Raw genomic sequence first — 23,711 nt, 5'->3', positions numbered from 1 at the left:
CAATGTGGGGAACAGTCACGCGGCAGTGATTTTCCCCGAGTTGGCCAATTAGTGGCCAGAGGGTGTGCTCACCCTCCAATTAAGGACTGCAGGTGGGTTCTCAAAGCTGGAGGGCCAATAGCTTGGAAGGAGCTGCAGCCTGCGGTTTCAGGTGAGAGAGAGAGAGAGAGGGTGCCTCCATCTTGAGGCACCCTCTCAGTACTTTTAAAATTTTCAATTAAAAAATAGCCACAGCAGCCAGGCCACCACTGTGGAGAAGGAACCCCTCCACAGGGCGGCCTGCAGTCGCAACTATGGTCAGGAAGCGAAGAGGGCCTCAAAGCCTGCCTGGAGCACTGCCCACACCCACCCTCCAGCAGCTGCAGGGGGCTGGCAGGCCAACTGGAAAATTCCAGTCCACCTGATAATTGGCTCATTACCTGCCCCTTGCTAGTGGGCACCTCTTATGCCCCCAATCCTGCCTCTGGGAGAATGGCCTAGGGGTGGGATGGTGCCAGCAAACCAGCACACCAGCTGGCAGTGCAAATTTAAGCACCCGCTTGCTTCCGTATTACCCCCAAATTCTGTCCATAATGAATGCTTCATGTGAGACTATTTATCAGCTGTCCAGAAATATTCACCGTCTTTTCTTCACCTGCTGCCTCACCGCCTCCTGCATATTTCCCACAATTTTGGTTTTTACTTCAAATTTCTAGTATTCGCTGTTTAATTTATGGATCTGCTATAAATTGTTCCCTTCAGTCTCATTATGCTTCATGCATCACTGCCTTGTAATTTACTGCAGCTCTGCTGAAACATAGGGATTTTAAAATAGCTCATCAGACTTCAGTTGATTACGAGTACAGCAAGGTGCATGAGAAATAACCCATCCCATGCACAGGTTTTGAGAAGCCTTTTACTTTTCTTAAAAAAGTGTAAAGTGCAGATGATACCTTAAAGACATAATTTTCAAAAATACAATGAATATCTGAAACAAAGGTTAGTTACCATCTGTGCCTGCACAGCCTGAACAATGGGAGTACAGCTGCAAATGAGCATTATTAGGACTATGCTGCAGGTTTAAAGTATTATAATGCAAAACTTTTTGAATCTCGCTATAACCTTTAAAAGGGATATTACGGTGGTGAGCATGATTATGTTTCCAACATATTTCTTTTGAATATCATGCAATGTGACGTTTTGCTAAATAACTAAGACCATCATTGCACATTGCCTGCAGTGTACTGTCACTCCATGAAGCCACACAAGAGTAAAAAAAATGTCAAAATAGTGTAAACTTTTTGAAATGTTCACCTTAAAACTGAAGTAACACTGGCGTTATGAATGAAAAAAGCCAAAATCAAGGTGATGAATGGACTAGAAACTATTTATTAGTATAACAGACTCTTCTTTACAGATCTGATAACAGCTTTAAGTATTTACAAACCCTTACAGCATTTATACAATACAAAAAAAAATCTGGTTTCCCCATCAGCTCAGGCACCAGTCTTTTCATGAAATGAATGCAGCACTGGAGTATATTAAAAAGCAACAATGAACAATTTAATGAGATCACCCGCTGTACTTTTCACTTCTCAGCACCACATTACAGCAGACAGTTAGAATGGCAGTTGAAGCAGATTTGGAAGACATGGATTGTCAGAGCTGTACCGTGCTGATGCATTAAACTGGACAGCTTCAAGAGAAACATTATAGATAACTCACTACTATTAGAGGTTACATGGGACTATTAGAGATTATATGGGCTGACCATGCGTTTCAAGACTGTGGTGAGCTATAAATGACTGCCATCGCAATGTTTCAGACAGATGCATTTTTTTTTGCCCTGATTACATTTATTTATGAATAGAGTTTCTGCAACAATAAAGGCTATTTGTCCTCAAATAGGATTGTTTGAAATGGACAATGTGTACATAATAGCCCGTGCTCTTGTTGGTTGATAAAATATGTATATGGGTATATATCTAATACAGTTGAAACGTCCATGTCTTCTATGTTCTGAAGTATAGGCCAATTCTGAGCTCAAGTCGATAAGCATGCAATGAGAGAACATACAGCTAGCAACACAGTGGAACTGAGATCTGCAAGAAATATCCCAGTAGACTTCACAACTCTTCACAACTAAAAGATTCACAGACAAAATAAAAATACAAAAAATGTGTATCAACCAGAATGTGTGTCCTTTCCTTAAACATGAGATATTTTCTGGGATTCTTTAGCTTGTTTGCAACTGTACAACCATTTAATCACCCTAGCATTCCTTTCCACTGCTGAAATACCATATGGGACACGATCATTTGTTTCCTCATCATCTGTCAGGTCATCATTGCTCCGTCGTGACTGCTCACAGTCTGAACTGATCATGCTCGCGCTGCGAAAGTTCAGAGAGATTATGTCCGAATTTGCCCTTGTGAAATTTTCCATTCCGATGTTTTCAAGTTCTTCAGGATCCAGTCCGCAGTAGTTAAAGAATCGCTCCACGTCTGCATTGGCACGAGCATATCGATCACTGAGATCAGACTTGGAGCGGTGGAGCGAAGGTCGTCTGCTTGGGTTGGTGGGCAAGTCTGGGGTGGGTTGTGTTGGAGACTTGGGTGCATTACAGGTTGAAATATTAGGTTTGGGTAGCACAGGAGGAGCAGAACTGCTGCTGGGTATTGGTTTTAGAGGTTTCCCTTCCACAACCCTCCTCACATCTGCTGAACTGTGAGAAATGTGCAGGGCTGAATCACTGACTTGGTCTTCAAACAATCGTTTGGTTACGTTCAGGTTGCCTCCCTGTGGACTACTATGGCCTTGATTATTATACATCTGAATAGATTCTGCAAATGTGCGCCTGTTGATTTCTGTGGAGGCAGGTCTGTGCTGAGGCCAGTTCCGTGTGCTGTGTTTGTGTACTGATCCTGAGGTGGAACTTTCTGAGCTATTGATTATATTCTTCAGAATTTCCAGATTTAAGTTTTCTCTTTTTGCAGTGCTGTCTGCCTTATGATTGTTAGATAGCTTCTGTGAAGGGGTACCTGCTGCCCGCCTGATTGCTGGGCAGACTGGTGGTTTTGCCAGCACAGCTGGTTTCACCGGCTCCTGTTTGGCATTGATGACTTCTTGGCTCTTCACATATTTCGCTTTATCAGCTTCAAGCCGTTCCACTGCACTGAGTCTTTTAGGGTTAGGCTCTGCCTGCCTTCGAAAATAGTCTGGCCCTTTGTTCAATATGCGAAGAGGAACAGCTGAAGTAAAGGTGGTTGTCGAACCAACAGGTTTGACCATGCTATCTGCTTGTAGCATTTCTGTAGGCATGCTCGATGGCCTGTCCCCAGCAGCCGTCTTGGAATCTGTGTTGAGTAATTCTAAATGCACTGTGTTGAATCATGTATATCAAGCAGACTGAAGAGAGGAAGAGTCTTGTGCTGCAAGTATCATCAGCAGGGCCTCATCTCATAGCTCATTAAATACCACTATGTTTTCTTTAAAGTCAGCCTTTGTACAAAGGGCCACTAGACACAAATCTGTATTAGTCAGCTTGTCAGCTGAGCAGATGAAGAGATGTGGGAGACTTGTCTGTTCTTTTATGTACAACTTCAGGCAGTGATCTGAAACACAGAATAACCAGCAATGTATTAGTATGACTGGGTGATATCACAGCTAGTGTACAGCAACAAAACAGAAAAAGCACATCGTTTGCAGTAGATGGCGAGTATCGAATGCAGCAAATAATCTGGAGACATGCATATTAAAAATTGCATTATTAATTCTCTGCTATCTTAAATCAAATGTGTCAACTGGTGACTTTTAAAAATAACTTCCTAGTCATACATGTCAGCCTGGCATCAACATATTATACTAATTCATTAATATTAATCGATCTTTCTGCTGGGAACTTAGGCCCATCTCAGCCAAGGTGCAGTTAGCCTTGGATAGAGAGGGGGAGAAAAAAAACCAAGATTCCCACTACTTGTCATGAACCATCCCATTACATTTGCTGCAAGTGTGTACATTTCGAGTTGGGATAAGGGCAGTGTCAACTTGCTTTAGTTTATTTTTTAGATTTGAGCCTTACATGGCTACGTTAGCACATTCACTACTTGAAATACTGAATCTTTTGTCGGTTGTACAGGTTAAATGACTACTTAGTTCTTGATTATTACATCAGTGTCACAGTAAGCCAATGGAACATATTTGTTACATGAAATTACCCACTGGAAATAGTGCCGGGTATCATTAAAATCTCCAATAAAATGCCACAATTAACCCTTTTCTCACCAGAAAATACAAAATATGTTTAATTTTACAGTTCGATATTTTAATTTGGTGCTATAATCAGTCTTTAAACAGGTAAAACTTGTACTCAGAATTTTACTCAGTTCTCCTTGACTTTACCTTTGTTTTTTTTTATTTGTTTTTTTATCTGCCAGCATTTATTGCCCATCCCAAATTGCCCTCGAGAAGGTGGTGGCGAGCTTCCTTCTTGGACTGTTACAGTCCATGTGGTGTAGTGACTCCTACAGTGCTGATAGGTAGGGAGTTCCAGGATTTTGACCCAGCAGTGTTGAAGGATCAACAACATATTTCCAAGACAGGATGTGCGTGACTTGAAGGTGGTGGTGCTCCCATGAGCCTTGTCCTTCTGGGTGGCAGAGATCGTGGGTTGGGGATGTGCTGTCACAGAAGCCTTGGTGAGTTGTAGCGGTGCATCTTGTATATGGTACACACTGCAGTCACAGTGCACCAGCAGTGCAGCGAGTGAATGTTTAGGGTGGTGGATGGGGTGCCAATCAAGTGAACTGCTTTGTCCTGCATGGTGTCGAGCTTCTTGAGTGTTGTTGAAGAAACAAAAAGAATTCTGCAAATAATGGGGAGCTAAGGGTACAATAAGAATGAGGAATTTAAAGAAATCAAAGAAACAGTAATGGAGAAATTAATGGGACTAAGTGGTGACAAATCCCCTTGACCTGATGACCTGTATCCTGGGTTTTAAAGGAGGTAGCTGCAGAGATAGTGGAGGCATTGGTTTTGATCAGAATTCCTTTGATTCAAGAACAGTTCTCAACGATCAGAAGGTAGCAAATATAACCCTGCCATTTAAGAAAGGAGGAAGAGAGAAGATGGGGAACTATAGGCCAGTTAGCCTAACATTAGTACTAGGCAAATTGCAGAATCGATCAAGAGGGAGGTGGTAACAGGGCACTTAGAAAATCATAATATGATTAAGCAGAGTTTATGAAGGGGAAATCATGTTTGACAAATCTGTTAGAGTTTTTGAGGATGTAACTAGTAGGATGGATAAAGGGGATAACTGTATTTGGATTTTCAAAAAGCATTCAATAAGGTGCCACACAAAAGGTTATTACACAAAATTGGCACTCGTGGGATTGGGGATAATATATTAGCATGGACTGAAGATTGATTAATGGACAGAAAACAGAGTAGAAATAAACAGGGCATTTTTGGGTTGTCAGACTGAAACGAGCAGAGTACTGCAAGGATCAATACTTGGGCCTCAGCTATGTACAATCTATATTAAGGACTTAGGTGAGGATAGAGTATAATGTATCCAAGTTGGCTGGCGATACAAAGTTGGGTGGGAAAGTAAACAGTGAGGAGGACGCAAAGAGGGATGTAGACTGGTTGGGTGAGTGGCAAGAACATGGTAGATGGAATACAATGTAGCAAAGTCTGAAATTATGCACTTTATTTTTATTTAGAGATACAGCACTGAAACAGGCCCTTCGGCCCACCGAGTCATTGCCGACCAACAATCACCCATTTATACTAATCCTACATTAATCCCATATTCCCTACCACATCCCCACCATTCTCCTACCATCTACCTACACTAGGGGCAATTTACCATGGCCAATTTACCTATCAACCTGCAAGCCTTTGGCTGTGGGAGGAAACTGGAGCACCCAGCGGAAACCCACGCGGTCACAGGGAGAACTTGCAAACTCCACACAGGCAGTATCCAGAACTGAACCCGGGTCGCTGGAACTGTGAGGCTGCAGTGCTAACCACTTTGGTAGGAAAAATAAAAAAGCAGATTTTTTTTGAATGGCGAGAGAATGGGAAATGTGTACATTGAGATGGACCCGAGTGTCCTTGTACATGAATCACAGAAGTTAACATGCAAGTATAGCAAGCAATTATGAAGGTAAATTTTAAGCTTACTTTTGTTACAAAGGCATTGGAGTGCAAGAATAAAGAGGTCGAACTACAATTATACGGGGCTTTGATGAGGCTAACCTGGAATACTATGTGCAGTTTTGGTGTCCTTACCTAAGCAAGGACATACTTGTCCTAGACAGAGTGCAATGAAGGTTCACTAGACTTCTTCCTGGGATGAGAGGATTGTTGTATGAGGAGAGATTGAGCAGATTAGGCCTACATTCCCTGGAGTTTCGAAGAATCAGAAGTGATGTAATTGAAACTTATAATATTCTAAAGGGGCTTGACAAGGCAGATGTTGAGAAAATGTTTCCCCTGGCTAGGGAATCCAGAACACAGAGTCCCAATCTCAGAATAAGGGGTCAGTCATTTAGAACAAAGAACAGTACAGCACAGGAACGGGCCATTCGGCCCTCCAAGCCTGCGCCGATCTTGATGCCTGCCGAAACTAACACCTTCTGCACTTCCAGGGCCCATATCCCTCTATTCCCTTCCTATTCATATATTTGTCAAGATGTCTCTTAAACGTCGCTATCGTATCTGCTTCCACCACCTCCCCTGGCAGCAGGTTCCAGGCACTCACCACCCTGTGTGTAAAAAACTTGCCTCGCACAACCCCTCCAAACTTTGCCCCTCTCACCTTAAACCTATCTCCCCTAGTAACTGACTCTTCCACCCTGGGAAAAAGCTTCTGACTATCCACTCTGTCCATGCCGCTCATAACTTTGTAAACCTCTATCATGTCGCCCCTCCACCTCCGTCGTTCCAGTGAAAACAATCCGAGTTTTTCCAACCTCTCCTCATAGCTAATGCCCTCCAGACCAGGCAACATCCTGGTAAACCTCCTCTGTACCCTCTCCAAAGCCTCTATGTCCTTCTGGTAGAGTGTGGACCAGAATTGCACGCAATATTCTAAGTGTGGCCTAACTAAGGTTCTGTACAGCTGCAACATGACTTGCCAATTTTTATACTCTATGTCCCGACCGATGAAGGCAAGCATGCCGAATGCCTTCTTGACTACCTTATCCACCTGTGTTGCCACTTTCAGTGACCTGTGGACCTGTCCGCCCAGATCTCTCTGCCTGTCAATACTGCTAAGGGTTCTGCCATTTACTGTATACCTCCCACCTGCATTATACCTTCCAAAATGCATTTAGGACTGAGATAAGGCAATACTTCTTCATTCAAAGGGTTGTAAATCTGTGGAATTCTCTATCCCAGAGACCTGTGGATGCTCAGTGGTTGAGTATATTCAAGACAGAGATTGACAGAATTTTGGATACTAAGGAAATTAAGTGATATGGGAATAGTGCAGGAAGATGGTAGATCAACCATGATCTTGTTGAATGGCAAAGCAGGCTTGAAGGGCCAAATGGCTTACTCCAGCTTCTATTATGTTACGTTGGAGTTGCCATCATCCGGGCAAGAGGAGAGTATTTCAATACACACCTAACTTGTGCCTTATAGATAGTGGAAAGACTTTGGAGAGTCATGAGGTCAATTACTTGTTCCAGAATAATCAGCCTCTGACTTGCTGGTCCAGTTAGGTTTCTGGTCAATGGTAACCTACAGGACATGATGGTGGGGATTCAGTGATAGCAATGCCATTGAATATCATGCAAAGAGGGTTAGATTTTCTTGCTGGAGATGGTCATTGCCTGGCTCGTGTGTGGAATGAATATTACTTGCCACTTATCAGCCCCAGTCTGAATGTTGTCTAGGTCTTGCTGCATGCGAGCAGGGACTGCTTCATTATCTGAGGAGTTGCGAATGGTACTGATCACTGTGTAATCATCAGCAAACATCCCCACTTGACTTTATGTTGGAGGGAAGATCATTGATGAGCAGCTGAAGGTGGTTGGACCTATGATCCTGTCCTTAGGAACTCTTAGTGATGTCCTGGAGCTGAGATCATTGACTTTCACAACCATCTTCTTTTGTGCTAGGCATGGCTCCAGCTAGTGGAGACCTTCCCCAATTCCCATTCACTTCAGTTTTTCTAGAGCTCCTTGATGTATCACTCAGTCAAATGCTGCCTTGATGTTAACGGCAGACACACTCACCTCACCTCTGGAATTCAGCTCTTTTGTCAATGTTTGGACCAAGGCTGTAATGAGGTCTGGAACGGAGTACAAACTGGATGAATACAAACTGAGCATTAGTAAGCAGGTATTTTTTATTTTTATTTATTCGTTCATGGGATGTGGGTGTCGCTGGCTCGGCCAGCATTTATTGCCCATCCCTAATTGCCCTCGAGAAGGTGGTGGTGAGTTGCTGTGTGAGTGCTGCTTAATAGCACTGTCGACAACACCTTCCATCATTTTGCTGATGATTCAAAGTAGCCTGATGGGTGGTAATTGGCTGGATTGGATTTGTCCTTTTTGTGGACAGGAAATACCTGGACAATTTTCCACATTTTCGGGTAGATGCAAGTGTTGAAGCTGTACTGGGACAGCTTGGCTAGGGGCGCAGCAAGTTCTGGAGCACAAGTCTTCACCACTACAGCTGGGATGTTGTTTGGGCCCATAGCCTTTGCTGCATCCAGTGCGCTCAGCCATTTCTTGATATCACATGGAGTGAATTGAACTGGCTGGACTGGTTTCTGTGATGATGGGGACTTCAGGAGGAGGCCAAGATGGATGATCCACTCGGCACTTCTGGCTGAAGATGGATAAAAACACTTCAGCCTTGTGTTTTACACTCATAGAATGGGCCCCGCCATTATTGAGGATGGGGATATTCATGGATCCTCTTCCTACGGTTAGTTGCTAAATTGTGCATCACCATTCAAGACTGGATGGGGCAGGACTACAGAGCTTTGATCTGATCTGTGTGTTGTGTGATTGCTTAGCTCTGTCTATCGCCTGCTGCCTCCACTGTTTGGCATGCATGTAGTCCTGTGTTGCAGCTTCACCAAGTTGGCACCTCATTTTTAGGTATGCCTGGTACTGCACTTGGCATTCTCTCTTCATTGAACCATGGCTGAAAGGGGTTCTGTGCTCACAAGGCAGTGTAACAGCTCACACATTAAGACCCCAGTTTGACTGTGCATTCCCCTACATGATCTGTTGGTGAGCTCCATGCAATGGCTTTGTCTACCATATATTAAATTCAGGGATGGAGCAGCAGAGGAGAAAAAAATACAAAACAGTCTGCTCCTCCACCTCAACCCAAAAATAGCCTCCTACCCCTGAGTACAAAATTATCTGAGCTCATAACATTTCCACGGAGGCAGTGACTGCTGCTCAGCTGCTTTCACTGAACAGCTGGTCTCAGCAGCAAGGCGCAAAAATGCCAATCTCTTTAAAGAGCAGCAGCGGGCTACTGTCAACTGAGAGGAGTCGGTGCTCACCTGATGCAAAATTTTAGTTCTATAAGGGTCTAGGTTCAAACATTTTTCTTCGGGAGAATTTCCAAAATCTTCTTTTCAGAAATTTTGCAATGCAACACTACTGTATAACTGTATATACAAAACCCTAACATAACTGCAGTCTTACCATTTTGAAAAATTATAATCTTAGTTGAGTGTCTGCCATGTATTAAACAAAATGAACAGAAAAAAATGGAAAAAAGAAAGTATCTTAAAAAAAAACCCCTACATATCAGTGGTTGGTAAAACAAGACTCATGCCAAATGCCAACTTCAACAGTCAGCACTCTCATAGTTGTGTCAACACTTTCCGACACAAGTCAGCCCTTCTATGTGGTCCTTTACATGCAGAATATTCTGTGCATTGATGTGTGTGTGCCTCATGCTCTTTGGCTCTTCTGCTAATGATGCCCAGAATGGTCCACACTTCTCTTCTGTGCATCGGCATGCCAGAGCTCATGCATAGGTTGTAGCCAAGGAGAAAACAAAGCTGTCACAAGTCCTAAAATTTGCTGGCCAATGAAGATATAAATATTCACATTCAGAGCTTATATGGGGAAAATGTTGGATTTGGTGGACGCTTTGATAACATCTTCAGTAGTAAACAATCTGCCACCTGATCCCAAGCTGTATCATGTTATGGGTTCCACAATGGCTTTTCAAGTAAGGATTCAGAAGAGATCGAAGCGCTGGGAACTACTGGTAAGTACTCTATTTTAAGATGCTACTTTCTGTTATTTTGAATAGCTAAGTTAAAAAGAAATGCTTTTCATATCTTCAGTATGCCCGAGTTCTCCTCTGACTTTAATCCGATATTCATTGGAATTTGTCCTGTTGGCCAATGTTGAAAGCTAAAATGCTGCAATACTCTGTTTTTTTCTAAGGCAACTGCACATTTCTTTACAGGCATGGATAGAAATCAAAAAGCTCGAGTGGGGGACTTATTGGCAAAAATGGAAATACCAGCAGTAGATGTCAACTGTCCATGTTTCACACAGTCAGCTCTTCTTATTTTGTTTCACTATTGCTAACGGAACCTATTGTGGGATCTGCTGCCTGGGTGCTGCCCTGTCAGCTGAGGCAAGTTGGTGCAAAATGTTAATTCTCCAAGGTGCTAGGTTCAAACACTTTTCTTTTCCAAAATTTCTTTCAGAACTTTTGCAATATAACACCATATTAATGAACATTGAATGGATATCAACTGTGAATATACAGAACTTGTACACATGCACAGCAACCCAGATGGTTTCCCTGCTGCTTTTGATGGATCAACACCCAATGATGCCCAAAAACCTGAAGCCCTCAGGGAGAAGTTATACTTCAGAGATTGATCATATAATTGTACATGAAAGTCTAAGTGATATAAAAATATATTGAAGAGGGATAGGCAGTAGGGACTAATCTATAATTTACAGAAAGATGACGCACATCAACCACCAGTGTTTGACCACTGTTTTGGGTGGGTTGGGGATGAAATGGCAATGGGTTTCCCATCCATTGATGGGAAAAAGACTTGAGTGCTTTTCTCCCTTATAACTTGACTGATGGAAAACTGGGTACATGTGTAACTGAAATTGCAATCTCCATTCTCAGGGTAATTATTTATTTTCCCCACACAGCATAACAAAGACACTGGGTTTCAGAGAAACAAACTGAATTTCAGAATGCAATGTCATTGCAACTACATTTATTTAGTCACATTAAAAAAACCAAAGTGCACCTCATCATGTAGGACTATATTCAGAGCTGCTTTCAATTGTTGATTTTTTTTATCAGCTTTTTGAAACTATTTGTCAGCTGTTGCAAGGTTGACATGCATGTGATAGGCTAGAACTGTCACAAGTACAAATTGTTGAGCATGTCACTGAAAACCCTCACAAGGTAGTCCTATATAAACATGGATAAAGGAGGTCTGGGCAGTTAACAACTTCACCCAATTTAGATGGAGCAAATGCATTGTCTGCTCTAGTTTTGAGATGGTTTAGGAGAATCTTCTCAATAACCCCAAAAATAAACAGGTCGCGATCTCATTCCATTGTAATACTGGGCAACAGCCCTTTGTAAATATCTACTCCTTCTCTAATTCCTTGCTGATGTCATCTACTTATATTACAATTCTCTTGTAAGCCGAGACAGAGACTGTTGGCAAGCTCTTCCACCTCAGGGGAGGGAGTCATTACAGCAAAGTCTGATATCATCGTCACCCAATGCAGGAGTGCCAAGTAATCGTACAGTCTTTATTATCCCTCCAGTTAGGACGCGCTAACTGTCGGCATTCGCTGTTATCCCTCCCTCTGAAACTGACTGCAACTTCAGGATGTCAGGTATGCGCAGAAATCCGGAAGTTGTGGCTTGACATTCAGGGCTCCACCACAGGCTGTGCTGTGGATCCCCTTAGAGCAACCAATCACTGAAATCAGTAAGAATTTCAACTTTCCACATTGCTGTTAGAAAGCCCATAAAAAGTTACAACTTGTTCAATCAGATGTAATTAATAATGATGAGAGTAATAAAATTTGATGAACAACAGAACTGGCCCTGAAAAAAAAATTATATTCATAAATGATTACTTAGTAGATTTAAGGTGATTTTTAAATTTTGAGAAAGCTGTTTCAGAATATTTTAGCTTTTACCTTCACCCCATTTGTATATCCCAATCTTTAATTTGCTCGATGTAAAAATTTTTTAGAAGTGAATTTATTTTTCTGCTTTTGTTTCTTGTTTGTATGGTTGTGAAAATCCTTTAATGTGATTGGCTGCTTGGACAGCTTGATGACATCATTCCAGCTCCACACGGTGAATGTCCAGTAAAGAACGCTGCAACTGACTGTGCGGCGAGAGGGGTGAAAGTCTCACTAGAGATTGCTTGATCTCGATGAGACTTACTTCAAGGTCAGTGGTGAGCACCCTTGCTTCGTTGCTGAATCAAACTCCCGGCCATGGAGCTATGGCTGCATTTTCCCACGCGATTGTAGCAAATGCAACATCTGTTCATTCATCTGTTCCTAAATCATTGTCAAAGGCCCTGTTATGAAAACCCTATATGCCAAAGGGGAAATATTAATTCCATTGGTTGGAACCTTACTTTAGACTTTTAATGGAAAAATCTTACAAGTAACTTTTTGAAAAACTGGCAGCCAATATGGCTACTGCAATTTACATTTGAAACACCAGATAAAACTCGAGATAGCAAGTCTCATCCAGCCTAGCCAGAACAAAGAATGGCTTTATCAACATGGTCGTCAAAGCCATCTACACCCATTGACTTTGAAAGAGCCAACCCCCTCCAGTGTGACTGGTCATCTTGAGGCATGTCACACCTTGAATCTCAGAAGATTCCAGAAAAATCTCACAAAAAAAAACAAAGGGGCTTGATAGGCATGTGACTGTCTGCGCAGCCCTGGAGAAACTGTAAGCGTTGTCTCACAGACTGCAGGGAACAGTAACTGAAAAGCCATCAACGAAGCCGGTCTCTCTCTCTCTCACTCCCCAGCAATTATCGAGAGAAGATCCAGCTGTGATTGGGAACTCCCTCAAGCCTACAGACCACCAAAGCCAGCAACCAGGGGATTAGGAGCAACCCCCTCTTCTGCCTTCAGGAGCCCTGAGCAAAGCAAGCCCACCACCATGCACGTGGCCCAGTGAGTACATCAGGAATACAATTTCAGCTGAGGACTACGGAATTGACAAACTGTATTTAAATTCCAATTGTTCCAGACTTTAATCCAACCACCAAATTTGTTTGCCCCTCTGTTATCTATTTGCGCGTGTGTGTGTGTGTGAGAGAGAGAGAGTGAGAAGTGAAAGAGTGTATGGAAGCATTAGTGGAATACAGCAAGTGTAGGATGGAGCTTAAGAAAGCAATTAGGAGAGCAAAGAGGGGATATGGGAAAGCTCTGGCTGGTAAGAGTAGGAAAAATCCCAAGATATTCTATAAGGATATCAATGGGAAGAGGATAACCAGGGAAAGAGTAGGACCCATTAGGGACCAAGGGGGAAATTTGTGGGTGGAGCTAGAGGACATTGGTAGGGTGTTGAATGAATACTTCACATCTGTCTTCACCCAAGAGAATGAAGATGTAGATATGGAACTCAGACAGAGAGACTGTGAGGTTCTTGAGCAAATAGTCATAGGGAGTGACAAGTGATTGCAGGGGCTCTGACCCTAATTTTTAATTCCTCTCTGGCCACAGGGGAGGTGCCAGAGGACTGGAGAACAGCTAATGTGGTCCCACTATTTAAGAAAGGTTGTGGAGATAAGCCAGGGAACGACAGACCAGTGAGTCTCACGTCACTGGTAGGGAAACTATTGGAGAAAATTCTGAAGGAGAGAATCGATCTCCACTTGGAGAGGCAAAATTTGATTAGGAATAGTCAGCATGGCCTTGTCAGAGGGAGGTCATGCCGAACAAATTTGATTGAATTTTTTGAGCATGTGAGCAGATGAGGGTAGTGCAGTTGATGTAGTTTACATGGATTTCAGCAAAGTATTTGACAAGGTCCCACATGGGAGACTGATCAAGAAAGCAAATGCACATGGGATACAAGGTAATTTGATAAGGTGGATTCAAAATTGGCTTAGCTGTAGGAGACAGAGAGTGATGACAGACGGCTATTTTAGTGACTGGAAGCCAGTGTCCAGTGGCGTACCACAGGGATCTGTGCTGGGTCTCCTGTTGTTTGTCATTTATATAAACGACATAGATGAATATGTGAGAGGTAGGATCAGTAAGTTTGTGGATGACACAAAGATTGGCCGAGTAGTTAACAGTGAGGTAGAGTGTCTTGGGTTACAGGAAGATATAGACAGGATGGTCAAATGGGCAGAAAAGTGGCAGATGGAATTTAACCCTGAAAAGTGTGACATGATACACTTTGGAAGGAGTAATGTGACACGGAAGTATTCAATGAATGGCCTGACACTGGGAAGTTCCGAGGAACAAAGGGACCTTGGTGTGTTTGTCCATAGATCTCTGCAGGCAGAAGGGCAGGTTAATAGGGTGGTGAAAAAGGCATATGGGAGGGACACTTGCCTTTATCAATCGAGGCATAGATTACAAAAGCAGGGAGGTCATGTTGGAGTTGTACAGAACTTTGGTAAGGCCACAGCTGGAGTACTGTGTGCAATTCTGGTCGCCACATTATAGGAAGGATGTGATTGCACTGGAGGGGGTGCAGAGGCGATTCACCAGGATGTTGCTTGGGATGGAACATTTAAGCTATGACGAGAGGTTGGATAGGCTTGGGTTATTTTCACTGGAGCAGAGAAGACTGAGGGGTGACCTGATCGAGGTGTACAAGATTATGAGGGGCATGGACAGGGTGGATAGGGAGCAGCTGTTCCCCTTAGTTGAAGGGTCAGTTATGAGGGGTCACAAGTTTAAGGTGAGGGGCGGGAGGTTTAAGGGGGACTTGAAGAAGAACATTTTTACCCAGAGGGTGGTGACGGTCTGGAATGCCCTGCCTGGGAGGGTGGTAGATGCAGGTTGCCTCACATCCTTTAAAAAGTACCTGGATGAGCACTTGGCACGTCATAACAGTCAAGGCTATGGGCCAAGTGCTGACAAATGGGATTAGGTAGACAGGTCAGGTGTTTTAATGCATCGGTGCAGACTCGATGGGCTGAAGGGTCTCTTCTGCACTGTATTATTGTGTGATTCTGAGAGAGAGAGAGAGAGACTCTCGTGTGAATATGTAGCGTATTTTTAACTGGGTTAGAGTGTTAAGCATAATAAACTTACATCTTGGTTAAACTCAAGAAATCCTGTCTGATTAGTTCTTTTGCAATCACATTAGAGGAACAGGAGCAGGCACTCACTGAGGTGCTAAGTTCAACCACTGTGTTTAAAGAAAAGATAAACCTTGTTGCGGTCAAACGAGAGAAGGGGTGAAAGGGGAGCCTGAGACTCCCTCCTCACCTGGCCGTAACAGGCCAAATCAATGGAAGGTAACAATGTGTGCACTACTCTTATGTCGTGATGAGGCACAATCCCTCGCCTGCCCCTAGCACTGTAAATGGTGTGCACCATTGTACCTGATAAGTAAATGCTCCTGATCCTGGGTTTGAGATCAAGGTGTAGCTATGGGCTGAGGAACATTTTGGTTTGCCCAAGAACCATTCCCAAAAGGCCTCCCTGAAATTTCTGGGCTGCTGTGTTTTCCTAGAGCTTAACTGACAAAATCTGGCAGTTACTTAGTTTTCAAATGTCAGGGAACCTCTTGGGTTGTCAGCTTTTTAAGAGTCTGTCAGCATGTTTTGAAGCCGTTGATCAGCTTTTGCAGTTTCCTAGCTTAGTATATATAAAAATGGTGCTATTAAAAGGGAAATATTCTTGGTGGATGGCCGGCAATATCCTGTTGCATGCGCAAACTGAATTGCAAATAGGCTACAAAGAAAAACAATTATGTAGTAAGTTGAAGTTACATTAATTAACAGGCTAGGTTTTCAAGTTTTAACCGTTGAAGTAATATGGCTTTTGCATCACAAGTGTGTAAAGTAAATGTAACTGTTTGAAGTAGCCCATTGGAGAGCGATTATGCTTTTGGCAAGCACTCAGAGGAAGGACTTTCACATCAATTGAGCTTCACACCACTTGCACTGCACTTACAATAGATGGGGGCTCATCTTTTTAAAATTTACTTAGTGACTAGCACTTTTAAGACGAAGAGTTGTTCATCATTATGCACCTTTCAATTTACCTGTTTCGATGTGTATAATCTTACATTTGTCGTACCCAGATTAAGTTCTTTGTCAGTCTAACAAACAATGGTGCTGTTAAACCAGACATAAATCGATGATAAATACAAAGGGATAAGTAGCATCAGTCAATGCTTCCACACAGATTGCCTGACCAGTTTCCCAGAAATTAAATATCTAATTTATTGCCACTGCATTGTGTTGGAATGTGTAACTCCGTACACAACTCACCTAATCCTAAACGTTTTGCTGTGGATGAATTTCCAAGGGGCTTCTCTCACTCATCCACTGTAAGTTCAGCGCAAGAGATGCAGAGACACTGGGCAAACAGCCACTTTCATTGGTTTCTGCAGCTTATGACACATGGGTGGGAGTACCTGCGGAAATTCACCATTTAAAAAAAAATACATAGCAATAGCTATAACTTACAAGTTTAAAAAAATCTGAAGGCGACAAAATAAAAATGAAAAGAAAAAAATCAACATGGTCAACTTTGAAATGCATTGATTCCTTAATAAGTTGTTGCTGTAAACAAACATGGCAGCATTCAACACAGCAAGATCTCACAAGCAGCAATGACATGAACATTTATACATAGAAATGCATAAAAGTTACAGTACAGAAACAGGCCATTGGTCCAACTAGTCCTTTAAAATAAATTTTAGTATTTTTCCTATGACAGATATTAAGTCAACAGGCATCTGATTTCCAGGATCATGCTTCTGACTTAAAAAAAACCATAAGAAGCCAACCTTTTATTTAATGATCTTAGAATCAATTTTGACCGTTTAAAAAAAAAGACTTGCATTTAAATAGCACCTTTATCATAGGAAAACGTCCTAAGGTGCTTAACAAGGGCTCGATCGATTAAAAAAAGTGTGGCATGAGTCACAGCAGGAGGCATCAGGACTGATGACCAAAAGCTTATTTAAAGAGGTAGGTTTTAAGGAGCATCTTAAAGAATGGAGGGAAAGATAGGGAGGTTGAGAGGGAGAATTCCAGAGCTGAGGGCCACGACAGCTCAAAACACGGCAGCCAATGGTGGGATGATTAAAACCAGGACTTTGCAGGATGCCAGAATTGGAGCAGCAGAGAATTCAAAAGGCTTGTAGGGCTGGAGGAGGTTAGAGAGAGAGAAAGGGGCAAGGCCATGGAAGGATTTGAAAACAATGATCAAGATTTTAAAATAGAGGCATTGTTGGATTGGGAGCCAGTATAGGTCAGGATATAGAGGGATAATGACTGAATGAGCCTTGGTATGAGTTAAAATATTGGCAAGAGAGTTTTGGTGGAGAGATACGTGGAGATGTTTAAGCAGGGTCAAGATGGCTGAAGGATCTTACACCAACCGTGGAGTATATTGAGGGAGAGATGGACAAAAGGCCAGAATTGGACAACAGTTGTCTGTGGCAGGGGACCTATGGCTAGAGGAGGCTTCAGATAGGTTAGGCTGAGGCAATGATGAGAATTGAAAATAAGTGCCGATAAATCAGAGATGGGCAATCTTATGTAGGTGGAGGGGATATGAGGTCACATGATCAACTCCAGGCCAAATATGATGTCAAGGTTGTACAAGGTTAAGGAACTTTATAAACAAAACAATATAATGGTCAAGTACTATTGTATTTCATGAATCTGACTTTCATGATTTCCTGCCCGAAGTGGAAACAATTAAGAGATAGTGCTCCTGTTGAGGCCAGTTTTACATCCACAATAAAACTCATGTGTTGGAATTCTACTTGGAACCCTTTATGAGGAGGAAACTAATATGGCTGTTAACAATTCATCATTCTGAAAATTGAAGGGCAACGTTAGTTAAAGCTAAAATTTTCTGTATTCATGCAATTGCAATTTACCAGCCGGAATGCCTTCAACACAATAGTGAGCAGCGCAGAAGAGAAAAAGCCACCTTTTTAAAATTTCTGCTGGATTTATTTGGATCATTAAAAAAAACCTTAGTCCATCTTCTTTGCATTAACAAAAATTAAAATGTCATGGTAGCTCACTTTGATGAAATGCCTAGACATGTCTAGGTCCTGTTTAGTATGTCAACATAATTTTTATTATAGTACCAGAATTTTTTTAAATTTTCCTGTTATTTCCTCAGTAACTACCACAATAAGCAGTGAGTTCCCCCTTTCTCCTCTTCAAATATACACAATCTTGCTGTAGAGATGTATTTGACACACCAAACACTTTACAGACCATAGACATCTAAAAGAATTAGAATCAGTGAATGAGCTAACAACCACTGCACAGGGAACCAAAATGCTTATCCTCTCTCATATTACTGAGTTTTATTCTCTACGGCTACTACTTCTTCTGGAATGTTTTCTTTCTGAAAGACGTCAACTTCAGAAAATGCTCTTCAAGAACAACTCTTTTCCTCGATTAAAAGCGAAATACTGCGGATGCTGGAAATCTGAAATAAAAACAGAAAGTGCTGGAAAAACTCAGCAGGTCTGGCAGCATCTGCGGAGAGAGAAGCAGAGTCAATGTTTCAGGTCAGTGACCCTTCTTCAGAAGTTCTGATGAAGGGTCACTGAACTGAAAAGTTGACTCTGCTTCTCTCCCCGCAGATGCTGCCCAACCTGCTGAGTTTTTCCGGCAATTTCTGTTTTTATTTCTTTCCCTCAATTGTCAGCCTCGGCTTGGTGGAAGCATTTTCACCTGTGTCAGAAGGTTTTGGGTTCAAGGCCCACCCCAGAGATTTCAGCACATAATCCACGCTGACACTTCAGTGCAATACCAAGGGAGTGCTGCGCTGTCAGAGGTGCCATCTTTCAGATAAGATGTTAAACCGAGGTCCTGCCTACCCTCTCAGATGGCGGTAAAAGATCCCATGACGCTAATCAAAGAGAAGCAGCGGCCTTGTCAATATTTATGCTTAACCATCACTAAAAACATTCTGTGGCAATTTACCTTATTGTTGTTTGTGGGACCTTGCTATGCGCAAATTGGCTGTCATGTTTCCTGCATTATAACCGTGAGTACACTTCAAAAGTACTTCTTTGGTCGTTCAGCACTTTGGTACAACCTGAGATTGTTGAAAGAGCTGTATAAATGCAAATTCACGCTCTTTTCTTTGATCCAGCTGAAACCAAACAGGGGCATAACAGAAGAAATAAATATTTCCTTTACTCTGTGGTAGGTTCTCACCAATAAATCCAAAGAACGTTGCCTCATCTTTTGAGGAGTTAGAATGTGGATTGACAAGTGCCAAAAAGGCAAAATTCCAAAGATTTTTGAGCCATCAACCTCAATGCCCTAAATCAAAGGTAATCAATATATAAACTGCAGTCAAATATGGCTCTTAATCTGGAAGCAATCCTGAACTACAACTCCCACCCCACTACTGGTTAAAGTTATAGAACTGGTCCCGAGCATCAAGTGCAATTTCAGATCAGCAATGTTTAAGGAGGAAAATACAAGGTTTAAGTTAAAAGGGTCTTCACCTCATTAGCTTGTTTGGCAGTTTAAATTCAGGAGCAGTGAAATCTTACGGATGTGTTAAACCATTACTAAAAAGTGGGGTGTGGCAGCAATACTACGGAATATCGCATTTTCTCTGGGTGATAATTAGACCGTGAGTTTACTGACACTTCAAATATAGGTCCCTTCCTCTCAGGTAAGACCACATGAAGGTACTGGGGATGTGGTTTACAGGGGCCAGGGTATATCCCAAAAACTTTGAGGAGCATATAGTAAAGGGGGTGATGCACAGCCAAATATAGAAGAGAAATTAAGTCAGTCTGGAAGGCAGAGCAAATATAGACCTGTTAAGGCACAAGTGAATAATGCAAGGCTGGATTGCATCTATTTTAATGCAAGGAGTCTTACAAGTCAGGCAGATGAATTGAGGGTGTTGATTAACACATGGGAATATGATATTATTGCTATCACAGAGACATGTTTGAGGGAAGGGCAGGACTGGCAGCTCAATATTCCAGGGTATAGAATCTTCAGGCGTGAGGGTGGCCGGGGGAGAGGGTGTAAAAGAGGAGGTGCCATTGCACTATTGATCAAGGAGTCAATTACTGCAGTAAGGAGGGATGAAATCTTAGATGGTTCCTCAAATGAGGCCATATGGGTAGAACTTAAAAACAAAAAGGGGGCAATCACTTGGCTGAGAGTTTACTACAGGCCTCCAAATAGTCAGAGAGAGATAGAGGAGCAGATATGTAGGCAAATCTCAGACAGGTGGAAAAATAATAGGGTAATAATAGTAGGGGATTTTAACTGGGATAGTCAGTGCAAAAGGCTTAAAGGGGGCAGAATTCTTAAATTGCATCCGGGAGAGCTTTTTGAGCCAGTACGTAGAAAGTCCTACAAGAGAAGGGGCAGTACTGGACCTAATCCTAGGGAATGAAGCTGGACAAGTTGTAGCAGTGTCAGTGGGGGAGCATTTCAGGGATAGTGACCATAACTCTAAGATTTAAGGTAGTCATGGAAAAGGACAAAGATGGAACAAAAATGAAGGCACTGATTTGGGGGAAGGCCGATTTCAATATGATAAAACAGGATCTGGCCAAAGTGGACTGGGAGCAGCTACTTGTTGGAAAGTCTACATCAGACCAGTGGGTGTCATTCAAAAAGGAAATAGAGAGAGTTCAGGGCCGACATGTTCCCGTAAAGGTGAAGGGTAGGACCAACATGTCCAGGGAACCCTAGATATCAAGGGATACAGAGGATTGGATCAGGAAAAAAAAAAAGGAGGGTTATGGCAGATTCAGGGGGCTGAAACAGCAGAGGCCCTAGAGGAGTATAAAAAGTGTGGGGAGCGTACTTAAAAAAGTAATTAGGAGAGCGAAGAGGGGGCATGAAAAAACAATGGCGGGCAAGATAAAGAAAACCCTAAGGCGTTTTATAAGTATATTAAGGGCAAGAGGATAACCAGTGAAAGAGTAGAGTCCATTAGGGACCAAAGTAGCAATCTGTCTGTGGAGCTGGAGGACGAAGGTGCGGTTTTAAATGATTACTTTTCATCTGTGTTCACTATGGAGAAGGACGATGTAGGTGTCGAGATCAAGGAGGGAGATTGTGATATACACAAATAAATTAGCATTGGAAGGAGGTATTAACTGTTTTATCGGGCTTAAAAGTGGATAAATCCCCAGACCCAGATGAGATGTATCCCAGGCTGCTATGTGAGACAAGGGAGGAGATTGCAGAGGCTCTGACACAAATTTTCAAATCCTCTCTAGCCACAGTAGAGGTGCCAGAGGACTGGAGGACAGCGAATGTGGTACCATTATTCAAGAAGGGTAGCAGGGATAAACCAGGTAATTACAGGCCAGTGAGTCTGACATTAATGGTAGGGAAACTATTGGAAAAAATTCTGAGGGGCAGGATTAATCTCCACTTGGAGTGGCAGGGATTAATCAAGGATAGTCAGCATGGCTTTGTCAGGGGGAAATCAAGTCTAACAAACTTGATTGAATTTTTGGATGTGACTAGATACGTAGATGAGGGTAAAGCAGTTGATGTAGAGTACATTGACTTCAGTAAGGCTTTTGAGAAGGTCCTGCATGGGAGGTTGGTTAAGAAGGTAAAAGCCCATGGGATTCAGGGCAATTTGGCAAATTGGATCCAAAATTCGCTTAGTGGCAGGAGGCAGACGGTGATGATCGAGGGTTGTTTTTGGGATTGGAAGCCTGTGACCAGTGGTGTACCGCAGGGATCGGTGCTGGGACCCTTGCTGTTTGTTGTGTACATTAATGAATTAGACGTGAATATAGGAGGTATGATCAGTAAGTTCGCAGATGACACGAAAATTGGTGGTGTTGTAAATAGGGAGGAGGAAAGCCTTAGATTACAGGACGATATAGATGGGCTGCTAAGATGGGCAGAGCAGTGGCAAATGGAATTTAATCCTGAGATGTGAGGTGATGCATTTTGGGAGGACTAACAAGGCAAGGGAATATACAATGGGTGGTAGGACCCTAGGAAGTACAGAGGGTCAGAGGGACCTTGGTGTACTTGTCCATAGGTTACTGAAGACAGCAACATAGGTAGATAAGGTGGTTAGGGAGGCATATGGGATACAAATATAAGAGCAGGGAGGTTCTGATGGAGCTGTATAAAACGCTAGTTAGGCCACAGCTGGAGTACTGTGTACAGTCCTGGTCGCCACACTATAGGAAGGATGTGATTGCACTGGAGAGGGTGCAGAGGAGATTCACCAGGATGTTGCCTGGGCTGGAGCATTTCAGCTATGAAGGGAGACTGGATAGGCTAGCTTTGTTTTCCTTAAAACAGAGAAGGCTGAGGGGAGACCTGGTAGAGGTATACAAAATTATGATGGGCATAGATAGGGTAGATAGGAAGAAACTTTTCCCTGAATGGAGGTGTCAATAAGCAGGGGGCATAGGTTTAAGGTAATGGGCAGGAGGTTTAGAGGGGATTTGAGGAAAACAATTTTCACCCAGAGGATGGTTGGAATCTTGAACACACGGTCTGAAGAGGTGGTAGAGGCAGGAACCCTCACAACATTTAAGTAGTATTTAGATGAGCACTTGAAACTCTAAAGCATACAAGGCCATGGGCCAAGTGCTGGAAAATGAGATTAGGATAGAAAAGGGGTAGAAGAAGTGAGACACCTTGGGCTGCATGTCCACAGGTCACTGAAGGTGGCAGGACAGGTAGATAAATTGGTGAAGGCGGGATATGGAATGCTTTCCTTTATTCACCGAGGTATAGAATACCAAAAACAGGGATGTAATGCTGGAACTGTATGAAATGCTGGTTAGGCCACAGCTAGAGTATTGCATATAGTTCTGGTCATCACATTACAGGAAGGGCATAATTTCTCTGGAGAGAGTACAGAGGAGATTTACAAGAATGCTGCCACTTTTCGGTCCACTCAACCAAACCATTGATATCTTTCTGGAGTCTACAGTTATCCTCTTCATTATCAACTACTTGGCCAATTTTTGTGTCATCTGCAAATTTCCCAATCATGCCTCCCATGAGGTTCTATCTGCCCCTGGTGTTGCGAAGGATGGGTCCTGCCACATTGCCATAGAATGCTCCATTCAGTTGGACCATGCCATACCACCTGTCCCTCATGAAAAAGTCTGTGCAGAGAAACATCTTTGACCACAAGTCCATCAGGCAGTGGGCCGCACGTAACGTCCTCAAGGCCCTGCGGGAAAAGGAGATGGTGGCTCCTGTCGTATGGTTCCCTGAGCAGACTGTCAAAATCATTTGGCGGAATATCTCATCGCCAGAACTTTCAAACAAGCACCAAGGCGTAGCTTGGCTGGGGCTGAGAAGGGCCCTTCCTCCTTCATGCACACCCAGTCTCAGCGCCACCACACGCTGTTCTTGCAGCGACTACAGCAGAGATGAGACCATCGCCCACCTCCTTCTGGAATGTGCCTTTGCAAATGAGGTCTGGAAAATGACGCAGTGCTTTTTGTCCAGATTCATCCTGAGCAGCTCCGTAACATAGGTCTTGGTGTTCTAAGAGTTGGTCCCA

At 42.9% G+C, this 23,711-nt stretch overlaps 1 protein-coding gene across 14 annotated transcripts in view; it reads right to left on the bottom strand.

Moving 5' to 3' along the window:
* Positions 1-317: 317 nt before the first annotated feature.
* The window catches only part of fam110b (family with sequence similarity 110 member B), a 161,240-nt gene continuing 137,846 nt past the window's right edge, over positions 318-23,711 (bottom strand). For 10 of the 14 annotated variants that reach the window (XM_068030879.1, XM_068030880.1, XM_068030881.1 and 7 more), the window contains one exon: positions 318-3,593. In XM_068030879.1, coding sequence (XP_067886980.1) covers positions 2,188-3,300 — 1,113 coding nt within the window. In that variant the 5' untranslated portion in view covers positions 3,301-3,593 and the 3' untranslated portion in view covers positions 318-2,187. Of the gene's footprint in view, positions 3,594-5,865; positions 6,015-12,167; positions 12,254-16,462; positions 16,609-23,711 lie in introns of those variants that run through there. The other 4 variants (XM_068030884.1, XM_068030890.1, XM_068030889.1 and 1 more) reach the window with 4 other exon arrangements.

The sequence above is a fragment of the Heterodontus francisci genome, chromosome 5 (genome assembly GCF_036365525.1).
Source record: "Heterodontus francisci isolate sHetFra1 chromosome 5, sHetFra1.hap1, whole genome shotgun sequence".
In the NCBI taxonomy this organism is placed as follows: Eukaryota; Metazoa; Chordata; class Chondrichthyes; order Heterodontiformes; family Heterodontidae; genus Heterodontus; species Heterodontus francisci.
Note: the sequence above shows the minus strand (reverse complement) of the source record. Positions and strands in the feature narration are given on the sequence as shown.